General features: G+C 45.2%; 1 protein-coding gene across 1 annotated transcript in view; it reads right to left on the bottom strand.

Moving 5' to 3' along the window:
- Window positions 1-24839, bottom strand: part of FOXQ1 (forkhead box Q1) — a 69778-nt gene that overhangs the window by 40793 nt on the left and 4146 nt on the right. Inside the window, exons 4-7 of the mRNA XM_011955140.1 lie at window positions 24593-24808; window positions 24207-24505; window positions 23492-23538; window positions 20047-20215 (exon numbers count right to left, since the gene is read on the bottom strand). Coding sequence (XP_011810530.1) covers window positions 20047-20215; window positions 23492-23538; window positions 24207-24505; window positions 24593-24808 — 731 coding nt within the window. The remainder of the gene's footprint in view (window positions 1-20046; window positions 20216-23491; window positions 23539-24206; window positions 24506-24592; window positions 24809-24839) is intronic.

The following is a 24839-nucleotide window of genomic DNA, read 5'->3' on the forward strand; positions in this document are numbered from 1 at the left end:
GAACTTCTTTTTAACATTTCTTATAAGGCAAGCTTACTGGAGATAAATTAATCTTTATTTTTCTGAGAAAGTCTTTATGTTCTTTTACTTTTGAAGAACAATTTTGCAGGGTACAGAATTCTAGTGTGTTGTTATTGTTATTTTTCTGTCAACACTTTAAATATTTCACTTCACCCTCCTTGCTTGCACCGTTTCTGAAGAGAAGTTCTACGTAATTCTTATCCTTGCTCCTCTGTTGATAAAGTGTTTCTGTCTTTCTCCTTTCAATATTTTTCTCTTTGTTTATGATTTTCTTCTGCTTAGACAGGATATACCTAATTGTAGAGTTTTTGGTATTTACTCTGCGTGGTGTTCTCTGAGCTTCTTGGCTGTATAGTTTTGTGTCTGTCATTAAATTTGAAGCATTACCAGTCATTCTTGTTTCAAATGTTTCTTCTGTTGCTTTCTCTCTTTTGTCTCTTTCTCGTATTCCCATTATGTGTATGTTATAGCTTTTGTAATTGTCCTACAGCTCTTGGGTATTCTGTTCTATCTTTTAATTTTCTTTTTGATCTTTGCATTTCAGTTCTAGAAGTTTCTACTGACATATCTTCAAGTTCGCTGGTTTTTTCCTTGGCCATGTAGTTTATTGATGAGCTCATCAAAGGCATTCATTTCAGTTGTAGTATCTTTGATTTCCAGCATTTTCTTTGGAATCTTAGAGTTTCCATCTCTATGCCTACATTACCTATTTTTTCTTGAATATTGCCTACTTTTTCCATTAGCACCCTTAGCATGTTAATTACAGTTATTTTAAATTCGTTGTCTGATAATTCCAGTATCTTTGCAATATCCAAGTCTGGTTCTGATACTCGCTCTGTTTCTTCTGTGTTTTTAGAGTTTTAATATACCTCATAATCTCTTGTTAAAAGCCAGGCATGATGTGCTGGGTTAAAGGCCCTGGTACTGGTTCCTGAAGCTGTTTTCTTTCTTGGGCCTCTGCTCCAGTACAGTGTGAATCTCTGTATTTGCCTGTCTGTCTTTCCATTTTGGGGGGGCAGCAGTTTTCCCTGGGACTGCAGTTCTCTGATGGATCTAAGAAGAGTTGTTGATTTTCAGTTTGTTCAACTCTTTTCTTGTGAGGATGGAAGTGATCGCTTCCAAACTGCCTACATAGTGGGGTGGAAACTGGAAATCACCTACCTGTTTCTATTATTGAAGTCGTGAAAGCATGAATAAACCAAATTTGTGGCTAGCATATGCCTTTACTATCTGAATTTATACTTGGAACATTCTCTTGAATTTGTGTGTCATTTGCTGGTACGGGATCTTATAAGAATGGAGGATGTGGCATTGTGAAGCAATGCGCAGAAATGAATGGCTTACAAAGAATGACTTGAAGACATGCTAACAGATTGCAAAGAAAGAATTTAAACCTAGAGATGAGATCTCCCTTGGCTTGCTTCTTGTTTTGAGGAAGAAGGAAAGACAAGAAAATACCTTTATTATATAAATATCAAATATACTTTTTTGGAAGTATGAGGCTCAAATCTGAACATTCTACACATGAGAAAGTCTTGACTACTACATGGTAAAAAATAGGGCAGTCACTTCTTTAGTACTGGCACTACATATTGGTTAAATAAAGTATAACATTATATTTGTTAAGCTAGAAAACCAGTTTTAAATTTATTCATAATTCAGATTTAATTTTTTGACTAGGTAATAGTTGCACATGGTGCCAAATTCAAAAGGGACAGAGGCAGTGATGGCATGTCCCCTTGGCACTGCTGTCCCCATCACCACACCCCTGGAGTCAGCCAGGCCACCTGTATGTGTGTACTCAGGGTTGCTCTCTGCATATGGCACACACCTGAGTGCCTGTGCTAGAGTGGGTGCTTCCCCCTGAGCAAAGGTACTATGCTGAAATGCCACTCTGCATCTCACTTTTTAAATCTTTTTACTTAAAAATACATCTTGAAGTACTAAGGGAGGCAAAGTGATGCTAAAGAGCACACACTGTGTGTGGCTTCAGCCAGTGTGGATAGAATGGGGACTTTTCTTTTTTTTTCTTTTTTTTGAGACGGAGTCTTGCTCTGTCACCCAGGTTGGAGTGGAGTGGCACAATCTCGGCTCACTGCAAGCTCCGCCTCCGAGGTTCACGCTGTTCTCCTGCCTCAGCCTCCCGAGTAGCTGGGACTACAGGCGCCCGCCACCACGCCCAGCTAATTTTTTTGTATTTTTAGTAGAGACAGGGTTTCACCGTGTCAGCCAGGATGGTCTCCATCTCCTGACCTCGTGATCCACCCACCTCAGCCTCCCAAAGTGCTGGGATTACAGGCGTGAGCCACCGCGCCCGGCCGAATGGGGACTTTTCAATCGCTTCTCGGCCGACCGTGTAGAATGGTGCCAAATCAGTGTGACCTCTAAGACCCCCAGCAACCTCGTGCAAAATGGGAACCCCATCCTTCTGGCCAGTGACTACAAAACATGAACAAAACACCACCCAAAGTCCATACCGCACCATCCGAGGGAAAGATCTTACCCCTGTCACACTGTGATGCAACAACAGTGACCTTGAATTTGGAAAGAATTCCTGGGCTGGTTTTGATATCACCCTTGGCCTTGGAGGCAAATGCGCAGCTGAGGTTGGGATTGTGCCAGCTGGGCTGAATACTTAGGTGGTAGCTACTAAAAATTACCCTCAGAGAGAAGGGACGGCCTGTATCCTGACCTAAGCAGGGTGACCAAAGAAGAGTGAATGACTCACAGCTGCGGAAATCCCTTTAGTCAGCAGAGTTTGTTGGGGCAAAATCAGTTGACATTGGTATCAGCTCAGCCATGGACTCTTCTGAATGAAACACGGAGGAGGATCCTGCAAAATCCAGTATTCCCTGAGATCCCGGAGAGCCTTTTGGGCATGGACTCAGAACTGTTGGGAATGTTGCAAGTTCCCTGGCCTCCAGAACATGAGGGAGGGCTACAAGAAGTGAGGTGGAGTGAAGGGTATGGACGGCATGAGGCAGGCTGGTTAAATTCATTCCCCACAGCAGCATTTCAGTACTAAGGTGTATAGCATGATGATTTGACGTACATATATGCTGTAAAATGATTACCATGATCCAATTAGTTAACCCATCCATCACCTCATATAGTTAACATTTTTGTTTCTTTTGTGGTGAGAACAGTTAAGATTGATTCTCTTATCAGCTTTCAAGTGCACAGTTCATTATTGTTAACTGTAGTCCACACTGTATGATAGATCTGCAGAACTTAAAATTGCAAGTTTGTCCCCTCTGACTAACATCTCCCCAGTCTCTCCGCCTCACTGTCCCTGGTAGCCAACATTCTACTCTCTGCTTCTATGAGTTAGACCTTTCATATCAGTGAGATCATACGGTATTTGTCTTTCGCTGTCCAGATGATTTCCCTAAGTATAATGTCTTTCAGGTTTATCCATGTTGTCGCAAATGACAGGATTTTCTTCTTCTTAGAGGCTGAATAGTGTTACATTGCGTATGTATATATAACACATTTTCTTTATCCATTGATTGTTGGTGGACGCTTAGGTTGATTCCGTATCTTGGCTATTGTGAATAGTGCTGCAATAAACATGGGAGTGCAGTTGTCTCTTCAACATACTGATTTCAGTCCTTTTGGTTAGGGGCATTGCTGGATCATGTGATACTTCTATTTTTAATTTTTGGAGAAACCTCTATATTCTTTTTCATAATGGTCATGCCAGTTTTATTTGTCATTATACCCACCTCAATGAAGATGGAAAAAAAGGCAAATAAATCTCTTCGGCCAACTCACTAGGCTGTAAGCTTCATGTCTTTCTGCTTAGCACTGTAGCCCTCTATGTCCAGAATGGTATCTGGATTAGCACAAACCTCAGTGGGTATACATTGAATGAATGAATGAATCAACAGATGAGAGATGTGCCTTTAAGAACAAATACGTTTTAAAAGTGTTACAAATTTGTTCGTCCAAGTAGTTCAAAACCACCAATAAAATCTGTATAAGTTTTGGAGATGGATGGTGTGGTGATAGCCATGCTCCATTGTCAATGGACTTCATGCCACTGAATTCATGCTTAAAAATAGTTAAAGTGGCAAATTTTATGTAATGTATAGTTTACCACGATAAAGTAAACTTACTTTTTAAATGTTAACGTGCATAGGCATCATTTAGGAATCTTATTAACATGCAAATTCTGTTTCAGTAGGTCTGAGATGGGTCCTGCCACTCTGCACTTCTAAAAAGCCTTCAGCCTGCCCACACTAATGGCCAAGGATCACCCTAAGTAGCAAAGCTCCAAATGAGATCTAAATAAAGCTGGATATTTGTTTTCTTTTTTGTTTAATCTCTGTCTCCCCTACCTATTTACCTTAGGGACTGCTCTGAAACAATGCATTAAGAATTTCCTCCTTCTTCTTATTTTTTTTGAGATGGGGTTTTACTCTGTTGCTCAGCCTGGAGTGCAGTAGTGCAATCACAGCTCACTGCAGCCGCGACCTCCCTGGGCTCCAGTGATCCTACCACTTCAGCTTCTTGAGTAGCTGGGACTACAGGCATGCATCATCATGCAAATATTTTGTGTTTCGTATTTTTTGTAGAGATGGGGTTTCACCATGTTGCCCAGGCTGGTCTTGAACTCCTGGGCTCAAGAGATCCTCCCACCTCGGCCTCCCACAGTGTTGAGATTACAGGCCTGAGCCACCACGCCTGGCTCCTCCTTCTTATTTGAAGGCTGTATTAGCTTTCCCTCATTTATTTCACCAGTCCCCTATTTATTGATGGACAGTTAGGTGCACTCTCATCTTTGCTCTTACAAACCAGGCTGGAGTGAATAAACTTGATCACATGCATTTGCATGTATCTATGAAAAGATGTGAGCTCAAGTGCAGGAATGCATATGAGCACACTTTTGTACTGGAAACTATGATTATTTTAATTAGTGATGACAGCAAAGATCACACTTTTTTGACAGGTGGGTTTTATTTTTGACTCAGACTGAGCTGGCAGTCATCCGAGACCCTGTCATTTCTGCATGTGCTATTATTTAGCCACATTATCTTTCCCATCTTGTTCTTGTGCAATTGTTTTTCTGAAATCTAAGTGTGGGATTGATTTACATAGCCTGTTAAATTCCATCTTGCTGGCTTCGGACTATCGTTCTCACCTGTCAAGATAATTTTGATTGTTGACTTTACCATCTAATATTTTCCCCCACCTGCCTGGGTTTATGCTATCTTCACATTCAGCAATCATGTTATTGCCATCCATTGATTCATTTGGTTACGATTTATTGAGTGCATTTTGACGTGCCAGGCATCTTTTTTTTTTTTTTTTTTCTGAGGTGGAGCCTTGCTCTATCGCCCAGACTGGAGTGCAGTGGTGCAATCTTGGCTCACTGCAATCTCTGTCTCCCAGGTTCAAGCGATTCTCCTGCCTCAGCCTCTCAAGTAGCTGGGATTACAGGCACGCGCCACCAGGCCCGGCTAATTTTTGTGTTTTTAGTAGAGATGAGGTTTCACCATGTTGGCCAGGCTGGTCTCGAACTCTTGACCTCTGGTGATCCACCCGCCTTGGCCTCCCAAAGTGTCGGGATTGTAGGCGTGAGCCACGGCGCCTAGCCACCAGGCACCGTTCTAAGATCTGGGCATACACTGGTGAACAAAACAGGAAGAAATCCCTCTTTTCCTGGAGCTTGCATTCAAGTGTGAAAGACAGACATGAAACAAAGATAGGTATGTGGTAAATTCAGTAATGCCAAGTGCCGAGGAGAAAAATAAAGCAGGGGAGAGAGAGAAAAGGGGAGGGGACTTTTTTTTTTCTCTCCAATTTTAGACAGGGTGACTAGAGAAAACCTCAAAGGAAATGGTAACATTTGAGCGGAGATCTGAAGATGCTTCTGTCCAGTTCATTGGAAAATATGGTGGAAAAGAATTCTGCGATGTCAGTAGAGATGTCCCTATAGGTTGATGTTAATCCATTAACTGGCACCTTTGGGTTACAACTGATTAATCCACAGAATTTCTCTGTAACTTAATTATCTAGCCTACATGTCTCTATACAGTTCTTGAAGATATTCTCAGATGTATTAGAACTGGATAGTCAGAGCCTGTGGTGTTTCCCTGATGTAGTCTAGTGAAACTCTCACACAGGGAAATGAGATTAATGTGAAAAGACTGTTTTTCTCTTGTCAACTTGGAGTGGCTACTAGTGGTTACTGAGTGCCACAGCTTGAGCAGGGCAGGCTGCTGTGGGCAGAGTCAGGAAAGATGGTCATGGGCCATTTTCTTTCTTGACCTCTTCTATAAAGTCCAGGCATAAAGACCCAATGCTCTTACTAATGCTGTGGGAAATTAAGTCTTTTCCCTAGTACGCTTTGGCAAATGTAATTCTGAATAACAAACCACTCCTTTAGCTCACTCATTTCAGCCCAAACTGAAGGTGTGACTCTTCGCCGACATCCCTCCTCTCTTGGGCGCAGCTGTCTCTTAGGGGTTGAGACTGTGTGCGCCCAGCGCTGGCAGGTAGCACTCTCCAGATGTCTTGCTGTTATCTTCACACTTACCTGCAGGCTGCAGTGTTGCCATGATTATCACCCAGCCCATGCACCAGGTTGGGTTTTCCAAGTGTACGAACAGGTTGGGTGGAGGTTTCAGGTAGACACTGAATTCGTAGGGCAGACAAAGGAAGCATGGGAGGTTAGCTCTGAGTTCTGAGAATAAAGTAAAGCCAAGTGCCTTCATGAGGCCCCCACAACGTTTGCAATAAAGCTCACCGCTGGGCTTTCTGGCCTCAGTTTCTTCATCTGCAGAATCCACGGGCTAGCCGTGTTTATACTGAAGGCTAATTCTTTACCCTGAAGACTCAGGTTCTAGGTATATGCTTCCTTAAAAGTATCTAGGGCTTCAGAAGTTTAGAACTCTGATTTCACGAAATTCTGATAAAAAATAAAATGTGTGAACATGAGGGCAGCAATCTTGGTAATAAAGAAAAGCCTGGGCTGGGGCTGGAAACCTGGTAGGCACAGAGGCCCTCCAGGAGGTCCCTTCCCATTGCTCAGCCCAGGCTGGGGCAGTCAGAGTGTGCTGGCCTGGTAGAGTTTATACAGCAACAAAAACAACAAGAAACTCAGCAGCAGGGACAGAAAATCGCCATGAAGTCTGCCTTCTGCGACTAACTCTCGGTCCACCTCTCTCCACATCTTGGTCTTCCCTTCCCAACCGCATTCACATCCTTCCAGGGGAGAATGTGCAAGAAATTTCTGTTTTCCTGCAAGCAAAGGAATACAGTAGTGCCACCTTGGTCAGAATGGCCCTTTGTCCTGCTGTTTAATGACTAATGATGATGCTATGAGAGGTGTATGCAACCCTGGCAGAGCCAGGCCCTCCCGCCCCAGCCGAGCCGAGCGGCTGGAAGTGTGTAATCTTCAGAAAGCTGTGACTGCGACCTGGAGTTGCGTAAGAAATAATTACAGAATCCAGCCAGGGCTTGCTTCTTGCCACAGGCTCCAGGCTTTTACCCCCAGTAGCTTTACATGCTTGTTAATTTTTAAACTGTCGAGTAGTAGCAGAATATTTTGTAAGCTTCAGTAATGGTTGCAGAGTTCAGCGCGGGGCAAGGAGAGAGGAGAGGGAGGGCAGGGGAAGGAGGTGGAGGAGGGGATCCCATTTGCTTCCAGAACAGTTTTGTCTTTCTGCAAGCCTTGGCCCTGTAGTAGGCCTACACTTTCCTCCTTTACCACAGAAAAGGAGTTTAAAAACATACAAGCCCTGTTAAAGTCTCTCAATTTTTAAAAACCAGTTCTTTTTTTAAAAAAAAAATCCTTTGCAATGCTCATTAGCTTATAAAAGAGAGCTCATGTATGATTTTAATCTTAAAAGTAAATAAAAAAAAAAAATTGATGGAGCTTCTGGTTGGCTACCAGAATCTTAAGGGGAAGAAAGAAAGATTTTTGTCTGTGAAAACTCCTGTGTGCACTAGCGACAAAGCCTGATGCTCTAATCTGCTCAGACGGCCGAAGCTTCCAGTCTGAATCCGTGGCCTTTAGAAATGCAGCCTCTTGACCTCCAAGCATATGTCTCCTCTGCAAAATCAGGGCGAGTCCTCTGCTCTCTGTGTACTTTTGTGGCGCCTATCACTGTGGGATCTGGGCTCAGAGACAAAAACATCAGGCAAAATACAAATTTGTGTATTATGGAAGGAAATGCTGTCTAGCTCCCTGGAGCCACCCTTGGCTTACATGCAGCGAGGACTTTATCCCAGGGTGGTTTGCATAGCCTAAGAAAAGGGGTGGACGAAGCCAACCCTAGATACTTCCTTGTTTTCATTTATGAAAGAAGCAACAAGTTAGTGTTTGTGAAGTTGGGTAAAATTGCTTAAGTTTTAAAATGTGCTGCTAGCTGTCTCCATTGAAACAGGTAACAGCCTTCTACTCAAAAGAATGAGGAGGTTTTCTCTCTCTTCCTTTCCTTTCCTTTCTCCTTCCCTCCTCTGTCTTTTACGCCTTTATGCTTTCCTTCCCTCCCTTGTTTTCTCCTCCTTTTTCCCTTTTGTATTCTTCCCCTTTCAGTAAACTATGTTTGTTTTAATAGTAAAGTAGTGCACATTAATGATAAAAATGACTTCTGCCAAGTAGGATAATAGAGTGTAAGGTAAAAGATAAAATGCTTTGCCAAAGATAAAGACCTCTCCAGCTTTACTGGATGCACAGAGGTAACTGCAATTTAAGTCTTTCTTAAAATCTTTCTGAAAATTTCCTCTGCATGTTCAAACGTTCGCACAGACGGATATATGTATCTATTTAACCTTCACTGTAAACAGGGTCACACAGGGTCGGCGGCACACTTCTCCTCACTCAGTCAGTGTATCTCAGAACCTTTCCACAAGAGCATAAGAATCCACCCGTGCTTAATAGGCCATTGTGTGGTTTGTATCATAATGAATTTAACCAGTTTCTTAAATTGATATTACGAGTTTTTTTTCCCCCATTTGGGGAGATTACAAACAATACAGCAACATGTGTCCTGGTACACTTGCCCTTTTTGCACAGATGAGAGAACACACCCTTAGGCTGAATTCCTAGCAATGAAATTGCTGGGTCAAAGGGTATGTAAATTTTACATTTTAATAGATATTGCCAAACTGCCCTGCGAAAAAGTTGTACCAATTTACAACCCTATCAACATTATATGAACTGCTTATTTCCTCAAAACCTCACCAACTCCATGTGCTATGAAAGTCTTAAATCTTTGCCAATAGGCAATAAATGGCAAATAATTATTGTTGTAATTCATGTTTCAAGTATGGAAGACAACATTTTTTCACATGTTTATGGACTATTTGCATTGTTTTCTGGAATTTGACCTTGACTACTATTTATTTTTATTGTTTTTTTTTTTTTTAGTTTTAAAACTTGACTTTAAAAGCTTTATCATTACTTTTATTTGTCAGGCCACAAATATGTTTCTCATTTGTCTTTTGCTTAAACAAATAGAAGTTTACATTATTTAAAGACTCAAACTTACCCACCTTTTCTTACAAAGCATTTGGGGTTTGTGCCATGCACAGAGGAGCCCTGCTTGTACAAAAAAGACTTACAACTCTTCTGTGCTTTCTCCCAGAGTTCTTTTGGGCTCACTTCACACACAGAAATCTTTGCTGTTTTAGACGTGTGTTCTGGTGAATGGAGTGAGGTGGGGACTGGGTTTGAGAAGATTTTGTTCGCTCCACATGGTTTTGCAAATCAACCTGCTGCTCCAGTGACAAGCTGTGGAGGGAAGGTTTGGTGGCTCCATGGAATTTAAAAGGATCTGGGCAGGCTTTTTTGCAAGATCTGGCAGAAGTTTACTCTCTTCTTGGATAGAATATTCTGCTATTGGGCCAGGCGTGGTGGTTCACGCCTGTGATCCCAGCACTTTGGGAGGCTTAGGCAGGCAGATCACGAGGTCAGGAGTTCAAGACCAGCCTGGTCAACATGGTGAAACCCCATCTCTACTAAAAATACAAAAATTAACTGGGCGCAGTGGCATGCACCTGTAGTCCCAGCTACTCAGGAGGCTGAGACAGGAAAATCACTTGAACCCAGGAGGCAGAGGTTGCAGTGAGCCAAGATTGCACCACTGCACTCCAGCCTGGGTGACAAAGCAAGACTCTGTCTCAAAAATATATATATATATTCTGCTCTTATTCTGGCTGACCTTTGAATGAGGTCTCCAGAGTACAGGGAAAGAGAGCAAGAAGATGGTGAGAGAAAAATGGAAAATTGAGGGCTTATGGAGGAAAGGGAGAAATACAAACTTAAAATGGTAGTAATCACTTATGTGCATAAACCTTAGAGCTAATAGGACCTATTTCTATTTTGACAATATAAACATGGAAGACAGAGAATCACTGAGCTGAAAAAAACAATTGAGCAGATGAATTATCTTTATCTTTTTCCATCTAGTTATGCTTGAAAAGAAAATAAGGAGATTAAAAACATTTTGTTAGTCTCATTTCAATAACAATTTTGCAGCATATTTTTTTGGTTTAACAGATGACTTTTTTTTTTTTTAAGATGGAGTTTTGCTCTTGTTGCCCAGGCTGGAGTGCAGTGGCGCGATCTCAGCTCACTGAAACCTCTGCTTCCCAGATTCAAGTGATTCTCCTGTCTCAGCCTCCCGAGTAGCTGGGACCACAGGCGCATGCCACCGTGCCTGGCTAATTTTTGTATTTTTAGTAGAGATGGTGTTTCATCATATTGGTCAGCCTGGTTTCGAACTCCTGACCTCAGACGATCCACCTGCCTTGGCCTCCCAAAGTGCTCGAATTACAGGTGTGAGCCACCATACCTGGCCAACAGATGAAAATTGTTATGGGAGATTCAAGACATCTCATTCAGCATAGAGCCTAGGTTTTTAGTGTTCCTCCTATAGTTTCTAAATGTGTAGGGTGTTTTCCCTTTAAAGACCAAGTAAGTTAATTGCACTAATCAGTAATATCAGAGCTTTATATTTCTTGGCATGAATGATAGAATATGCATGTTGGCAAAGACCTATATGACTTTGATTTGCAACATAAATAGTATAATCCTGTAGATCAAATTCCAGGTAATTTAGATAAAAGTTACTGAAGGTATCTTTCCCCCAAGTGTCTACCTCATGGTAAACTGTGTAATTTGTATAACAATTATAGGTTGATTGATGAGGATTTGACTTCCTCATTAAAGGTTAAGGTGCACATTTACTATTATTAATGCTGATTACCATTTGTTGAGTATCCACTTTGTACCATATACTAAATATTTCCCATACTCAACAAATAGGTTTGGGTGTGCAGTATATATATCTGTATCTATAGATACAGATATATATAAATTAGAATTTCATCCTAATGTCCTACAAGGCCTGCAAGCCCAAGTACACTGAATTTACTCTACAAATGAAGAAACAGAGGCTCAAATAGACGAATTACCTAGTGTGGGATTATACAACTATTGAGTGCACAGTTGAGGCCTAATTTAAGACCGTTTGACCTCAAACTCTGTCCTTTCCGTGATTTCATACTGTCTGTCCCTTGCCCCAAAGATAGACCCAGACGCAATGAGTAGCTGGACAATTTCCAGTGGAAGTTTAATTTCACATCAGCTTAAGGAGTCCAAATCAACCACATGTTCTCCCCCAGCCACCCCCTCCATCAGTTCTGCAGTCTACTTGTTGCTCTGGAAGCCACCTGTCTGAGGGTCCCAGGAGCCTCCATCCCTGCCCCTTACTGGTCTTCCAACTCGTATTCCTACTCTCCCAAGGCAGTCCCTAGAGAGCCCATGGCAGGGTGGGCAGCCTCTCCCGACCTGGGCACCTTCAGCTCAGGCTGAAATGAAGGGACTGGGGGACCAGGGGACAGGGAACAAGAGGCCTGGCCAAGGCTCTCAGACCCCCACCCTCCTGCCGAGTATGACTGATGGGCCCATCCTCCTGGTCGGGCCCTCCCTTCTTGATTGTGACCACCCCCTGGTCTAGCCCCACAGCCCCTGCTCTCTCCTGACTCTTTCCAGCAACATTTAAGAAGGTTCAAGCATTTTTTCTTATAAAGCAGGGTAAGCTTGTCTATGCCTTCTGTTTGTTTCCAGCTCTCCCCAGTCTATCTTCTCCCTTCATAGTCAATGTTCTTGAGGGGAATGTTTATCTTTGTCACAGTCCCTGCTCCTGTCCCCCAGCCACACCCCGTTTCCTCAGCCCATCCCTGCCTATCCCAGCCCCTCACTTCTCCGCAGTGATGCACCCCAGGGTTACTGTTGGTCCAGCTGCTGCATCAGACCTTATTATCCCCAACTTCCCTGCTGTAATGGACCTATAATACACCTCCTCTCTTCTTAACACACGTATTTGCCTTCATGATTCCACCTTTCCCAATTCTCTTCTTCACAGATTTCTTTACTCATGTTTTCAACACACCTGTCGCCTCCTCGGCTCTCTTGCCCTCTCCCTCTCCTCAGGAGCACTTTTCGCAACACCCTAGGAACTGCACCATTCCCCTGTCTCACTCCTCCACATAAATAGAGTTTCACATATGCTTAATTTTTGCACACTTCTTTCACCTGAATTCCAAAGAGGACCCTTATGCCCCTAAATTAAGAACACACTCCCCTGGATGACATTGTCTATTTCCAGGGCTGTAAAAATTATCTCCGTGCTGACATTTCCTATCTATATCTCCAGCCCAAATGATTCCTGAACTCCAGACAAGTGTATGCACCTGCTTCCCTGTCAGCCGCCCTTAGACATCCTATCAGCAACTCAAACTGAGCGTGTCCAAAACCCAACTCTGCACTGTGGTCTGGGCCAAGGGTAGTGCCTATGGTGTGCTTTTTGGGTAAGTTAGAAAAAATGCACACTTTCCTCAAAATACCTTCCTTTCATTGGTGAAAAATTATTGTCATTGATATACAAAGATTTTAGGACTGTGACATGAATGGCATCCCCTTCATGTGTGCATTGCATGAAGAGCCTGAATGGCTGCATGCATGCACACACACACACAATGCAAAGCCAGCTCCTCCTTGGTTCCCTGGCTACCCAGATGGCCTCACTGCCCATCCAGGGTCCTCCTCCTGAGCTCCACCTCCTGCGGTCTCCCAGCCTGCAGGGACCCTGCCCACTCTCCATCCCCACCATGGCACACTGATTCAGTGCTTTTGCCTCACTTGGATGGTGGCAACAGCCTCTAGCATTGCTGCTGGTTGTGTCCCCTCCATTCTGTTCTTCCCAGAGCAACCATAATCATCTTTGTAGAGGATGATGTCAGTCTCTTGCTAAAGGCACTTGGGCTACTCCCCGCTATGCAGAGTGAGGTCCTCGTGGTCTGGCTCATGTCTGCCTCACTCCCTGACATCCTTTGCTACGTGCCACTGGTCCTCCAATGTGTGTATGTGGACGATTTGCCCTTCCCTGCACAGGCTTGTTTCCCCTAGCTCCATGCTGGTGCACATGCTGCTCCTTCCATCCGAAGGCTTCCTTTCCACTCCCTGGCTCTTTAACTGCAGCTTATTCATCGTTCAGGTTTCAGTGTGAGACCACTGCTTCCAGGAAGCTTCTCTCAATCCTGGCAGCCTGAGAGCAATGCACCTCGTATGTGCCCACATGGTATCTGGGACTCACCTCCATGTTTACAGGGAGAGCCGAAGTGCAGGGACTATGTCGTGCCTTTGCTTTTTCTCTAGTGCTGTGGTGCCTGGCAGGTACTGAGGTGCCCACAAAACTTTGCAACTGCACTAAGGTCCATGGAAGAATTTCATCTTACCCTTGGATTGCCTACTCATATAACTCATCTAGAATCTCTTTATTGTATTGAAAGCATACGAGAAACCAAAAGCCATAGATAGAAAAGTATAACATCCATTATTGAAATACATAAGGAACTCAAGCAACTCAATAACAAGAAAACAAATAACCCAATTTAAAAATGGGCAAAAGACATGAATAGACATTTCTAAGGAGACTTACAAATGGCCAACAAGTATATGAAAAAATGCTCGGTGTCACTAATCATCAGGGAAATGCAAATTAAAACTGCAAGAAGCTATCATCTCACACCTGTTAGAATGGCTACTATCAAAACCACGAAAGATAAATGCTGATGAGGATATGGAGGAAAACAACCCTGGCACACTGTTGACAGGAATGCAAATTAGTGCTATCATAGGATCCAGCAATGCCATCACTGGGCGTATATCCGAAGAAAATGAAATCAGTATGTTGAAGAGATCTCTGCACCCCCATGTTCATTGCAGCACCATTCACAATAGCCCAGACATGGAATCAGCCTAAGTGTTCATCAGTGGATGAATGGAGACAGAAAAGGTGGTGTAAATACACAATAGAATACTGTTCAGCCATGAAGAGAAGGGAATCCTGTCATTTGCAACAGTGTAGATGAACTTGGAGAACATTTGGCAGAGTGAAATAAGCCAGACACAGAGACAAATACTGCCTGATTTCACTTATATGTGGAATCTAAAAAAGTTGAACTCATAGAAGCAGAGACTAGATGGTGATTAACAAAGACTGTGTGTGGGGGTGTTGGAGAGATCTTGGTCAAAGGGTGCAAAGTTTCAGTTAGGAGAAATGCATACTGGAGATCTGTTACACAGCATGATGACTGTAGTAAATAATAATGCATTGTGTGCTGGAAAATTGCCAGTAGAGGAGATCTTAAATGTTGTCACCAAAAACAAACAATAAGTATATGTTGATGGGTATGCTGATTAGCTTGATTTAATCACCCATAATGCATGCATATCAAATCATCACTTTGTATACAACCATATATAAAATAAAGAACTAATCAGTCTTTAACCTGAACCTGGTGCTGCACAAACCCTCAAATATGGGAGACCTGCCCTTCCATGATTGCTGCTTCATTTATTGTGGCATTAAAAAGTTCCTCTCATAAAGGAGACTATTAATCTCTCTCTATCTCACTCTATCTTCCTCTGTATCCCAGAATTAATTCTAGGTGTAACTTTAGCTGATAGAAATGCGGAGTCTTCAGGATGAACCACACAACTTTATTATGCTCTTAGAGTTCAGGTTTATCCACTGTTCATTTCCATCTCTAAATAATAACAGCTAAATTTAACTAGTGCCAACTATGTGTCAGGCACTGTTCCAAGAACTTTGCATATAATCACTCATTTAACCTTTACAAGAATGCTGTGAGGTCATTACTATTATTATCATCCCCATTTTATGGGAGAGGAAACTGAGGTACAGAGAGGTTACCTGCTCCAGGTTACAACAGATGACACATGGCAGAGCTGGGATTCAAATGTGGGCAGGCTGACCTCAGAGTCCAGGCTCTTAAAGTCTGCCGACTCTGGAATCTTTTTTTTTTTTTTTTTTTTGAGACGGAGTCTCGCTCTGTCGCCCAGGCTGGAGTGCAGTGGCCGGATCTCAGCTCACTGCAAGCTCCGCTTCCCGGGTTTACACCATTCTCCTGCCTCAGCCTCCTGAGTAGCTGGGACTACAGGCGCCCGCCACCTCGCCCGGCTAGTTTTTTGTATTTTTAGTAGAGACGGGGTTTCACCATGTTAGCCAGGATTGTCTCGAACTCCTGACCTCATGATCCACCCGTCTCGGCCTCCCAAAGTGCTGGGATTACAGGCTTGAGCCACCGCGCCCGGCCGACTCTGGAATCTTTAACTTCAGAAGTCAGCTCTAGACACAAGAGCTATTACTGGATTGAAGATCCCATGGTAGGATCCCTGGGACCACCCCTGTCCCCAGGCAAAGGCCAGTGACTCAACACCTGAGCCTCTAAACCATGGGGATCCTCTTCTCAGCCTCTGTGGTGTGCTGGAGCAGGCTCCTCCTAGCTCACGGCACAGCAGCCAGGGGTTGCATGTGCAGGAATGTCCCACCCAGTGTTTAGCTGCTGATGGTTTGAGGTGGGCCACAGTGGGTACATTTTCACCCTGGAATTTAGCAAATGCTACAAGTCAGAGGCCATCTCCTAGATCACTGTCCCTATTGCGGGATTCCAGTCTTGACTGAAAGGGCCTGGTGTGGATGCAGAGAGCCTGCAGGGCTGAACTGCGGTGGGGGTGAGTATTAAATGCTTTCAGCTGCCCTATCTACTAGAAGGTTCTCTCTGAAGTCACGGGAAGTGCTCAGCTCAATGCATGGCAGCTGAGACATGCCCCCACCAACCTGGGGACCTCTTAACCAGTCACCCCCTTGTCTCTCTGGTCTCTGCTGGAATCATTCCCAAGCAGATGTATCACACCATTCCCAGAGTTTCCTCATGGCCTTCAGCACTAGTCACTCTCAGCAGTAGCTGGCTGGACAGCTCACCCTGTATCTGCTGCTTTCTGTTCACCAGCTCACCTCCCTCCCTCCTCCCCTACTGGTATTTCTGGCACCTACCAAATTAACTTGCGTTCCAACTCTTTTACTGAGAGAGGGGTTGAGCGGATGGGTCCCCCTGCCCCCCCACCCCATGCCACGGCAGGGAGTCCTTTGGCAGCCGAGGGTGCAGCCCAGCTTGATCAGGCCAGAAAGCTTGGCTGCCATAAAATCACATTTGCTGCATGAATTTCATTTGCTCGTGGTGAGAACATTTAAGATCTCCTCCCTTAGCAATTTTGTTATGACCCTGCTGGTTACCACAAGGGTCACGGATTGTTTCATTCATACCCACACCTCTGCTAGTGAGGTGGGAGGCTGAGGCAGGGGAATGGCGTGAACCCGGGAGGTGGAGGTTGCAGTGAGCCAAGATCGCGCCGCTCACTCCAGCCTGAGCAACAGAGTAGGATTCTGTCTCAAAAAAAAAAAAAAGAAAAAAAAAGAAGGGATAAAATGCTAAGAATGGCAGCAGGGTTTTCTTTTCACAGACTGCCGTTTGCAGCAGAGTTTTCTTTTCACAGACTGCCGTTTGTCTTCTCCCCATGCCGGGGCTGCCCCTGCACCTCTTGCTCCTTATTTTGAAGACTTGATACTGTGGCTTTGCTGCCCCACTGCTGGCTTTCATGGTGCATGACCCTGCCTGCCCACCATGCCTTCCTTGCCTCTCTGGAGATAACTGCATGGCAGGCCAGGGGAAAACCCTTTTCTCCAGGGAAGATGTAACATCTAAAAGGGTTCCCCTTAAGGAAAGGAGTGATGTGCACCCATTATCCTCATCCTGACGCAGCTGAGAGGGCTTGGGCTTTCGGCGTCTAAGTAGGCATCCCCTGAGCTCCTCCAGCAGAGCAGCGTGAACATTGCTGAAGGTGCAAGACTCAAGGCTTCTCTAGCAGGGCACGTCAGGGAAGCTGTCTGTTTGAACCAGTCTGCTCCCTGGGTCTGGCAGGGAACAGAGAATGGAGCTGATATGTTCGAGGACATGAATCCTGTTTATCCTTTAGATTCCTTCTGACTTGGAGCTAAAGCCTGGCTTTGGCTACTGGGCATGCTTAGCGCTAACGAAGTGTTTTCCTTCTCCAGTAGGGCAGAGAGAGGAAGTGAGGGGAGGGAGTGAGGAGCCTGGACCTCAGCAATCCTACCTGTTTGCTCTCCATCACTCCCGTTCCCCTGGAGCCTGGGTTCTGAATATAGATTACTTATTTTATTAAGCCTGTGTTTGGTTGATCACTTTGGTAAAAAGCTGTAGGCAGCAGCAAACTGATCTGTTAAAGGAATTTAAAAGCACATTTATTTAAGTACAGATGGTCCCCGACTTATGATGATCCAACTTACAATTTTTCAACTTTGCAATGGGTTTATTGGGTTGTGAACCCACTGCAAGTTTTGGAGTGTCTACACACTGGCATTGATTCACATCCTGGGACAAAGGAAGAGGGACCTCCAGAAGGGGAAACTGATTGTGACCTATGGGTGGCAGAACTTAACATCACATTTGCTGTATGGATTGAATGTACTGCTGGTCACCACAAGTGTCATGGATTGTTTCATTCACACCCAACACCTCTGCTAGTTAGGTGCAGAAAATACAAGGCTAAGATTGACAGCAGGGTTTTCTTTTTGCAGACTGCTATTTGTGTTGTCTGCAGACAGCTGTGTTCAGTACACACACTGAGTCCTCCAAGGCTCACAAGCTGGTCCATTTGGACCTTGCAATTAACAGAGGTGTGAAGAAGGGGACATTGTGTTTGTCATGGATTAATGATTCCCTGTGTCTCTCCGCCCAGTCCCCCTTCCTCCACTTTTTTCCTTTTTGTAGAACTTATACCCAGTTTTTATCATGTAACAACAGAATGACTCAAAAGGTGATATTTCAGGCAGGAGAGTGAGCTGGGGTGGGGGTTTGGGATCTGTGAGGCAAACAGAAAAGTGTGTGGAGAGAGATCTTATCGAGAGAATTTGGGCTCCCTTCATGAATCACTCTGTGCAAACAGCCAGCCATTGGGCCTGCATGTGGGCTGGGTCTTGATTCTATTGAATCAACTGTGACTAAAAGATATGGTAGTTTTAATTTCCTGTGACTCATGAAAGAGCCTTACTGGGCAAGATTTCTTCTAGGCCCCAATCTTTTAGCTGAAACACTTCAACTTTGCTCATGGCAGAGGGGACTTGGGCTGCCAGACATCTCTTTTCAGTCACACCTCATTGTGAGGTTGCATTTTAGATAATATGGGCTCAGACTCATCTTTGCTGGATCCAAATTGGCTGACTTAGCCTATGGATTTCAGCTCCCTGAATGAGCTCAACAAATATTTCTAAAGTAGGTGCTGAAGTCACACCAGAGTGGAGAAGGTGCTTGTCGAAGTCTTTACCTTTCTCAACTCCAGGGAGAGGAACTACCTGCGCTTGAGGGTTTGTTTCAGCAAAAATCTAGAATGAGCCACATCATTTTGCACTTAACCATGATGAGGTCTTTTATTGCATTTATAAATGTCCCCAGAGGCTATTACTCAAAAGGGCTCAGCTAATAAATAGGAGAACTAATAATTACTTTTTTCAGATTGCTGACTATGTGTAACTGCCGCAAGGGGTCAAAAGTGCCTGGTTTGCACAACATCTCCCCGGCATTCTTACACGTGTGGTTACGGAATCAGGGTGCAGGGAGGGGTCATGGAGCAGAGGGAATTGCATGCGCTCGATCTGTTTCACATTGGAACTGCTTTCTGAAACCTGGCACAGGGAAGGTGAGTGTGTTGGATGCTTTGGGTGGGGCCACAGAGTCCTGGGGGTGTCCAATCTCGGTCGCCCTCTGGGGACTTTTCCTTGCAGGGTGCTCATCCAGGCCTTGAAAGTTGGCAGCATCCCCCAGGAACTACCCTGTGAACAAATCCAGGCTTCCGGAAGCACGTGATTCTGCAGAAATGCCACATTCTCTTCCATGTGTGCTGTGGGCTCTGAGTCCCACTTTGCTTCCTCAGCCTATGTGCCTGCTGAAGAAGACAGTGTAACTGAATGTGGGGAGGGTGGAGCCAGGCTTCATGCTGGCATGGTTCCCCTTTTAGATGTTGGTGCTTGACGCATGCCCATATTGAAGCGCAGCAGGCACCAGGGCCATAGACCCTAGACTTTGCCCATTGTGGGAAGGGGCTGCTATATACTGTGCCTGATTTAAGAGGTACTGGGAAGTTTAGCTTTGCTCTGAAAACACAGCCCCCTAACTAGCCCCAGTTAGTGGAAATGCTGCGAATAAAGCTGTATCTCCTTTAACTTAAACTGTTATTGGGAAGGTGCCCTGCTTTGGGCAACTCAGCAAGTGTTACCCTTCACTCTATGAGAATGGGTTTGTGGAGTCAGGTCTGTTGGGGCATAATTCACATACAGCAAAAACTTCCACTTTCTAGGCACTGAGTTTGGCCAGTGTGTGCAGTCCTGAAGCCACATCAGGATGTAGAGTGTTTCTCTCACCCCAAGGTCCCCTGTGCCCTTTAGAGCTGTGCCCACATAGCCCTCAGCAACTGCGGGTCTGATTTCTGTTCCTTCTGCCCTTTTCAGCGTGTCGTGTACATGGATCCTAAGGAGGTAACCTTTTACCCAGCCTGAGACTTCAGAGGGTATTCATACTGGGGACCAGCAGCCCGTGGTGTTTATGCCCCAGAGATGGGGAGAGAGCTACTGCCTGCAGAGCGGCTGCTGCTGCTTTCCATGGCTCCTGGCTTCTGCATCCCTTCATCCCCCAGCGGGGCACAGAGGTTGCCAAAAGGGCCAGTAGAAGGAGAAGCTTCATGGAGGATGGGGCAAGAGCGGGCTGACCATGCTGGCTTCCTCGCCTTGTGTCTGGCTGACTGCACAGGTATGAGGAGGTAACCAACAACAGAAACAGATCTGGACGAATGAGCAAAGGAAGACTCGACTGAAAGGGTTTCCCCAGAATGGAGAGGAGCTGAGGAAGCTCCAGGGCCCACAGCGGAAGCTGGTGGACCATTTCACTAGGACCCCAGGAACAAATCAATCTGACTTGTGTTTGGCTCCTGAATCCCCCTGCTCAAGGCTCAGAGTCCTGGAGAATTGAGGGCAACCCCCACACCGCATGCCATGGATGGTGGCCTCCCCAGAGGGAGTCAGGGTGCTGGGACTGGAGTACGCCCCCTACAAATGTCGACTTCCCCAGGAGAATACCAGCTCCCCTAAGTAAGGGCGGGTCTATTTGTGGGGATGATAGTGTCACCCCTTATTATTCATACATTCCCTGGGCCTGAGAACTTACCTGGGATACACTGTGTTAAATAGTAATATTTATTCTTATTTGAGTTGTTTTTTTCAGGGCTCTTCTCTAGTTGCCATATTTATCTTCCTTCAGTGTTTCCACATTTAGATTTGGTATTCTCATGTTATATTTGTACGAACACAGACACATTTGTTCCCATGACTTGAGGCCCTTGGTGCTAATTACATTGTTACTTTTATGTTCTACTTTCCTTTATTAATTTTTTTAGAGGCAGGATTTTTTTTCTCCCTCACGCAGGCTGGAGTGCAGTGGCACCACCATAGCTCACTGCACCTTGAACTCCTAGGCTCAAACGATCCTCCCACCTCAGCCTCTCAAGTAGCTAGGACTGCAGGCACAAGCCACCATGCCTGGCTACTCTTTTGTTGTTCTTGTTATTTTTTTGTAGAGAAGATATCTCACTCTGTTGCCCAGGCTGGTCTCGAACTGCTGGTCTCAAATGATCTTCCTACCTTGGCCTCCCAAAGTGCTGGGAGCACCCAGGCGATTGCATTTTTAGGTTATATCAACTCTGCTCCCCTGAGAATTGCTTTTGGACTTTGTTCTTAAATAAACAAAGGACTGAGCTGATCTTGTCGGCCCAGAGCAGCAGCCTGGAGCCACCATGGGACCCCGCCCTGAATGCCTTGCTTATGATGAAATCGCTTGAAAACAGCCCAGCTTCTGTCTCCTGCTGGTGAAGTAAGCATGCTCCTCTAATTCTCAAAGCTGGGATTTTGTGAGAAACTTAAGTTGTCAGGAGCACAGTGGGGGAAATACAACTGGAAATACATGCTACAACCCATTAGGATGACGAGTTGTATATGTCCATTGTACCCCAAGGCATCCAATATATTCTGCTGTGTCTGTAAGTACTTTAATCATGTTGAAGAATGGCATACTGAAACTTGTCCTTGAGATTCACACTTGATCTCAAGTTGATTGAGTTTAGGGAAAAGAAAAAACAACACATTAGCTTGTTATTTTTGACATTATATGAGGGTTTTCATTGATGTGAACTGTGAGGGAGGTGTGCGAGACATATTCCAGCCCAACCCTTGTCCTTAGGAGGCTTGCAGGGATGACCCGCTTCCCTAAGGTCGCCCAGCTGTGTGAGACACAGCTGGAATTTAGACTAAGGTCTCTTTAGTGTCTTCATTCTGAGTTCTTTCTTGAATGGGCAACTTCTGTGATTTTGAGCATGACCAGACATTTAACTGCAGTGGGCAGAGCCAGCCAAAGGTTGCAAAACTTTTCTACTTCTTCCTTAATGGCTAGAAATTGGTGATCAGAAATAACAAATACATGTCAAAGATGTTTAATTGTATAGCATTTTGCGTTTCAAACAGATATGATAAAAAGGTTCAATTATGGCAAGCCTTCAAAGTTAAACTGTTACTGAAAACAGTGACAAAGAGGGTCCAGGAATGGTAAGGGAAATGTGGTATTATGTTAATGTTTATGTTTGGCTGCAGTTCACCAAAAACGAAGGTTGATACAATTCTCTTTTCCAGGCTGTGTATAAGTTGGCAAATGACAGGAACAACATTTGCTTCTAATCACCCATCCATCTTAATAATGTCGAACAGATACAGTGCAGAAACTATTGCACAACCACCAGCATTTCATGACATCAGAATCCTTGCCAATTTGAAAGAGGTCCTTGAATCCGGGGAGAGTTACATCTTTATGTTTTTGATCATGACCCTCTTGGAAGATACTTATTAGGGCCATTTGTTGATGACAACATTAAGAATTAACAAATTATCTTCTTAAAGTATAACAAAAATTGAATCATTTCATTAGAGAACTATAAAGTCTGTTATTTAAGAGGAGACTATTGTGCTGTTTAAAAGCAGGAAAGAATTATTGAAGGACTCTTCCTGGTCTCCTTTCTAGAACTGAGGCAACTCAAGTATTGTAGTCAAAAGAATTAAAAAAAAAAATTAGTAAAGAGAAAAGCAGAATCTTTGTACATTGGTTGCCAACCAAGTCTCCTAATACCTGGGAAGTTATCAGTCATGTGAATGCATTGAATTTGCATTTTTTTAAGCTAAAAAAGGAAAGTGAATTATTCTAAGAAGTTCTCCTTTCTCGTCAATATGGGGAAAAGGCCATTTTTGTTGTTTGAGGCCTGTTGTAGGAAAACAGGAGGGTTGTTTGATGAGAAGTCCCCACTGGTAAGTGTGTGTCACCAGAGAACAGGAACTGCTGGGTCATCCATGTTTCACTGCAGAACCCTCTTTCTTTCTCTTTCTTTCTTTCTCTCTCTCTCTCTCTCTTTCTTTCTTTCCTTCTTTCTTTCTCTCTCTCTCTCTCTTTCTCTCTCTCTTTCTTTTTCTTTCTTCTTTCTCTTTCTCTCTCTCTCTCTCTCCTTTCCCCTTCCCCTTCCCCTTCCTCTTCCCTTCCCTTCCTTTTCCTTCCCTTTCCTTAGACAGAGTTTCCCTCTTGTTGCCCAGGCTGGAGTGCAATGGCACGATCAGCCCACCACAACCTCTGCCTCCCGGGTTCAAGCGATTCCTCTGCCTCAGCCTCCTGAATAGCTGGGATTACAGGCATGGGCCACCATGCCCGGCTAATTTTGTATTTTTAGTAGAGACGGGGTTTCTCCATGTTGGTCAGGCTGGTCTCAAACTTCTTACCTCAGATGGCCTGCCTGCCTTGGCCTCCTGAAGTGCTAGGATTACAGGCGTGAGCCACCGTGCCCAGCCTCTGCCCTTTCTAAGCATAATTCTGCTTGTAGCCCTTGCGGGGGTTTGTTTCTGGCACATACCCCAGAGAGCAAGCAGTGCCACCGTCCCGGTCGGGGGCTGCATCGCCTGATCCATGGAAGCTCAAGGGTCTAGATGCCCACCTGCACGTCTCCCAGGGCGATGTAGTCTCCTCTAGCAGAAGCTAGTCCTGAGTGAAGTGGGAGGTACAAGAGACAAATTCTTATAGCGGCAGAAACCATTTATCCGCATGGGGAATCTGCCGACCATTGTAATAAAAGTGAATTGAGACGATTATCTGAATAGTTCAACTAAGTTCAGGGCATAGTATGATCGGGTCTGCACTTTCGGCATCGCTATGTTACAGTTGAAAGAATTCTGAGCTTGGAGCTGGAACCTCTGGGTTTCAGACCCACGTCTGCCACTAAGGAATACGTAAAGACACACTGTGGGACCCCATTTTCTCCCGTGCAAAATCAGGGCTTCTTACTGAGCTTGAACGTATGTGCGTTGATCCAAGACAGTCGATGAGTTTAGCTTTGTATTTTGTGTGTGAAAACACATTCCCTGAGGCAGAAAAAATACCAACTTTGTGAAACTGTGCAACAGTGGAACCAGAGTCGGCACAGATGCTTCTCCTTTGGGATGCTTCAGAATTAGCGGGCCACACCCTGGAGAATGCATCTTTGTCTGTTAAGGTGGGACTTTCCGATTTTTTTTTTTTTTTTTTGAGAATTTATGTGGGGTCAAGGATCTGAGGCACAATTCTAGAAGGGACCTAGTTAGGTTCTTTATCCATAGCTAAAGGGCTTGGGGTCCATCCCAGGATGGTTGGAGCTTTTCACCCCCCGGGCTCACTCGCAGGCAGGGGAGGCGCAGGGTGACCAGGGCCGGTTGGCCACGCAGCCCCGTGCATCCCGCCCTGGCGCCAACCGTGCTCTAAGCAGAGAGGAGGCTTCCGACTGAGGAAACGGATGGCAACGAGTGCGTCGCTTCCCAGAGATGTTTTCAGCCCCCAGATGCAGCCGACTTGGTCCCAGTCTGCAGAGAGGGCCTGGCCGGGGGACCGGAAAGGCCTCAGGCGCTCGCGCAGAGACCAGGCTGGGCGGGGAGGGCGCGCGGCCGTGCGCTTCTCCCCACCCCGCGCCCACCGCCGCCTGCAGGGTTTTCAGCGGGGTGGAAGCGAACTGTGGCAGTTTAAAGGCGCCGACAGGGCGGGGTGGCGGCGGCTGTGGGGGGCCAACGTGGGTTTCTTTGAAAAGGAGCCCACCGAGCCCTGGCCCCACAGCTGCAGCTCCAGGCGGGACTGACAGGTGTCACAGGACGTTTCCCAAACCAAACAGACCCCTTGCCCACGCCCCGCATCCCGCAGCCCCCGCGTCGGTCGAGGGTCACTCCGGTGCCCCTCAGCCTGGTGTTTGCGCAGCTGGGGCCGGGTGCCTTTGCCCGGGATGGGCGCTCTGGGGCGGGGGGAGGAGAGAGGAGCGGGCG

Source organism: Colobus angolensis, unplaced genomic scaffold (assembly GCF_000951035.1).
Source record: "Colobus angolensis palliatus isolate OR3802 unplaced genomic scaffold, Cang.pa_1.0 Scaffold396, whole genome shotgun sequence".
Taxonomy (NCBI): Eukaryota; Metazoa; Chordata; class Mammalia; order Primates; family Cercopithecidae; genus Colobus; species Colobus angolensis.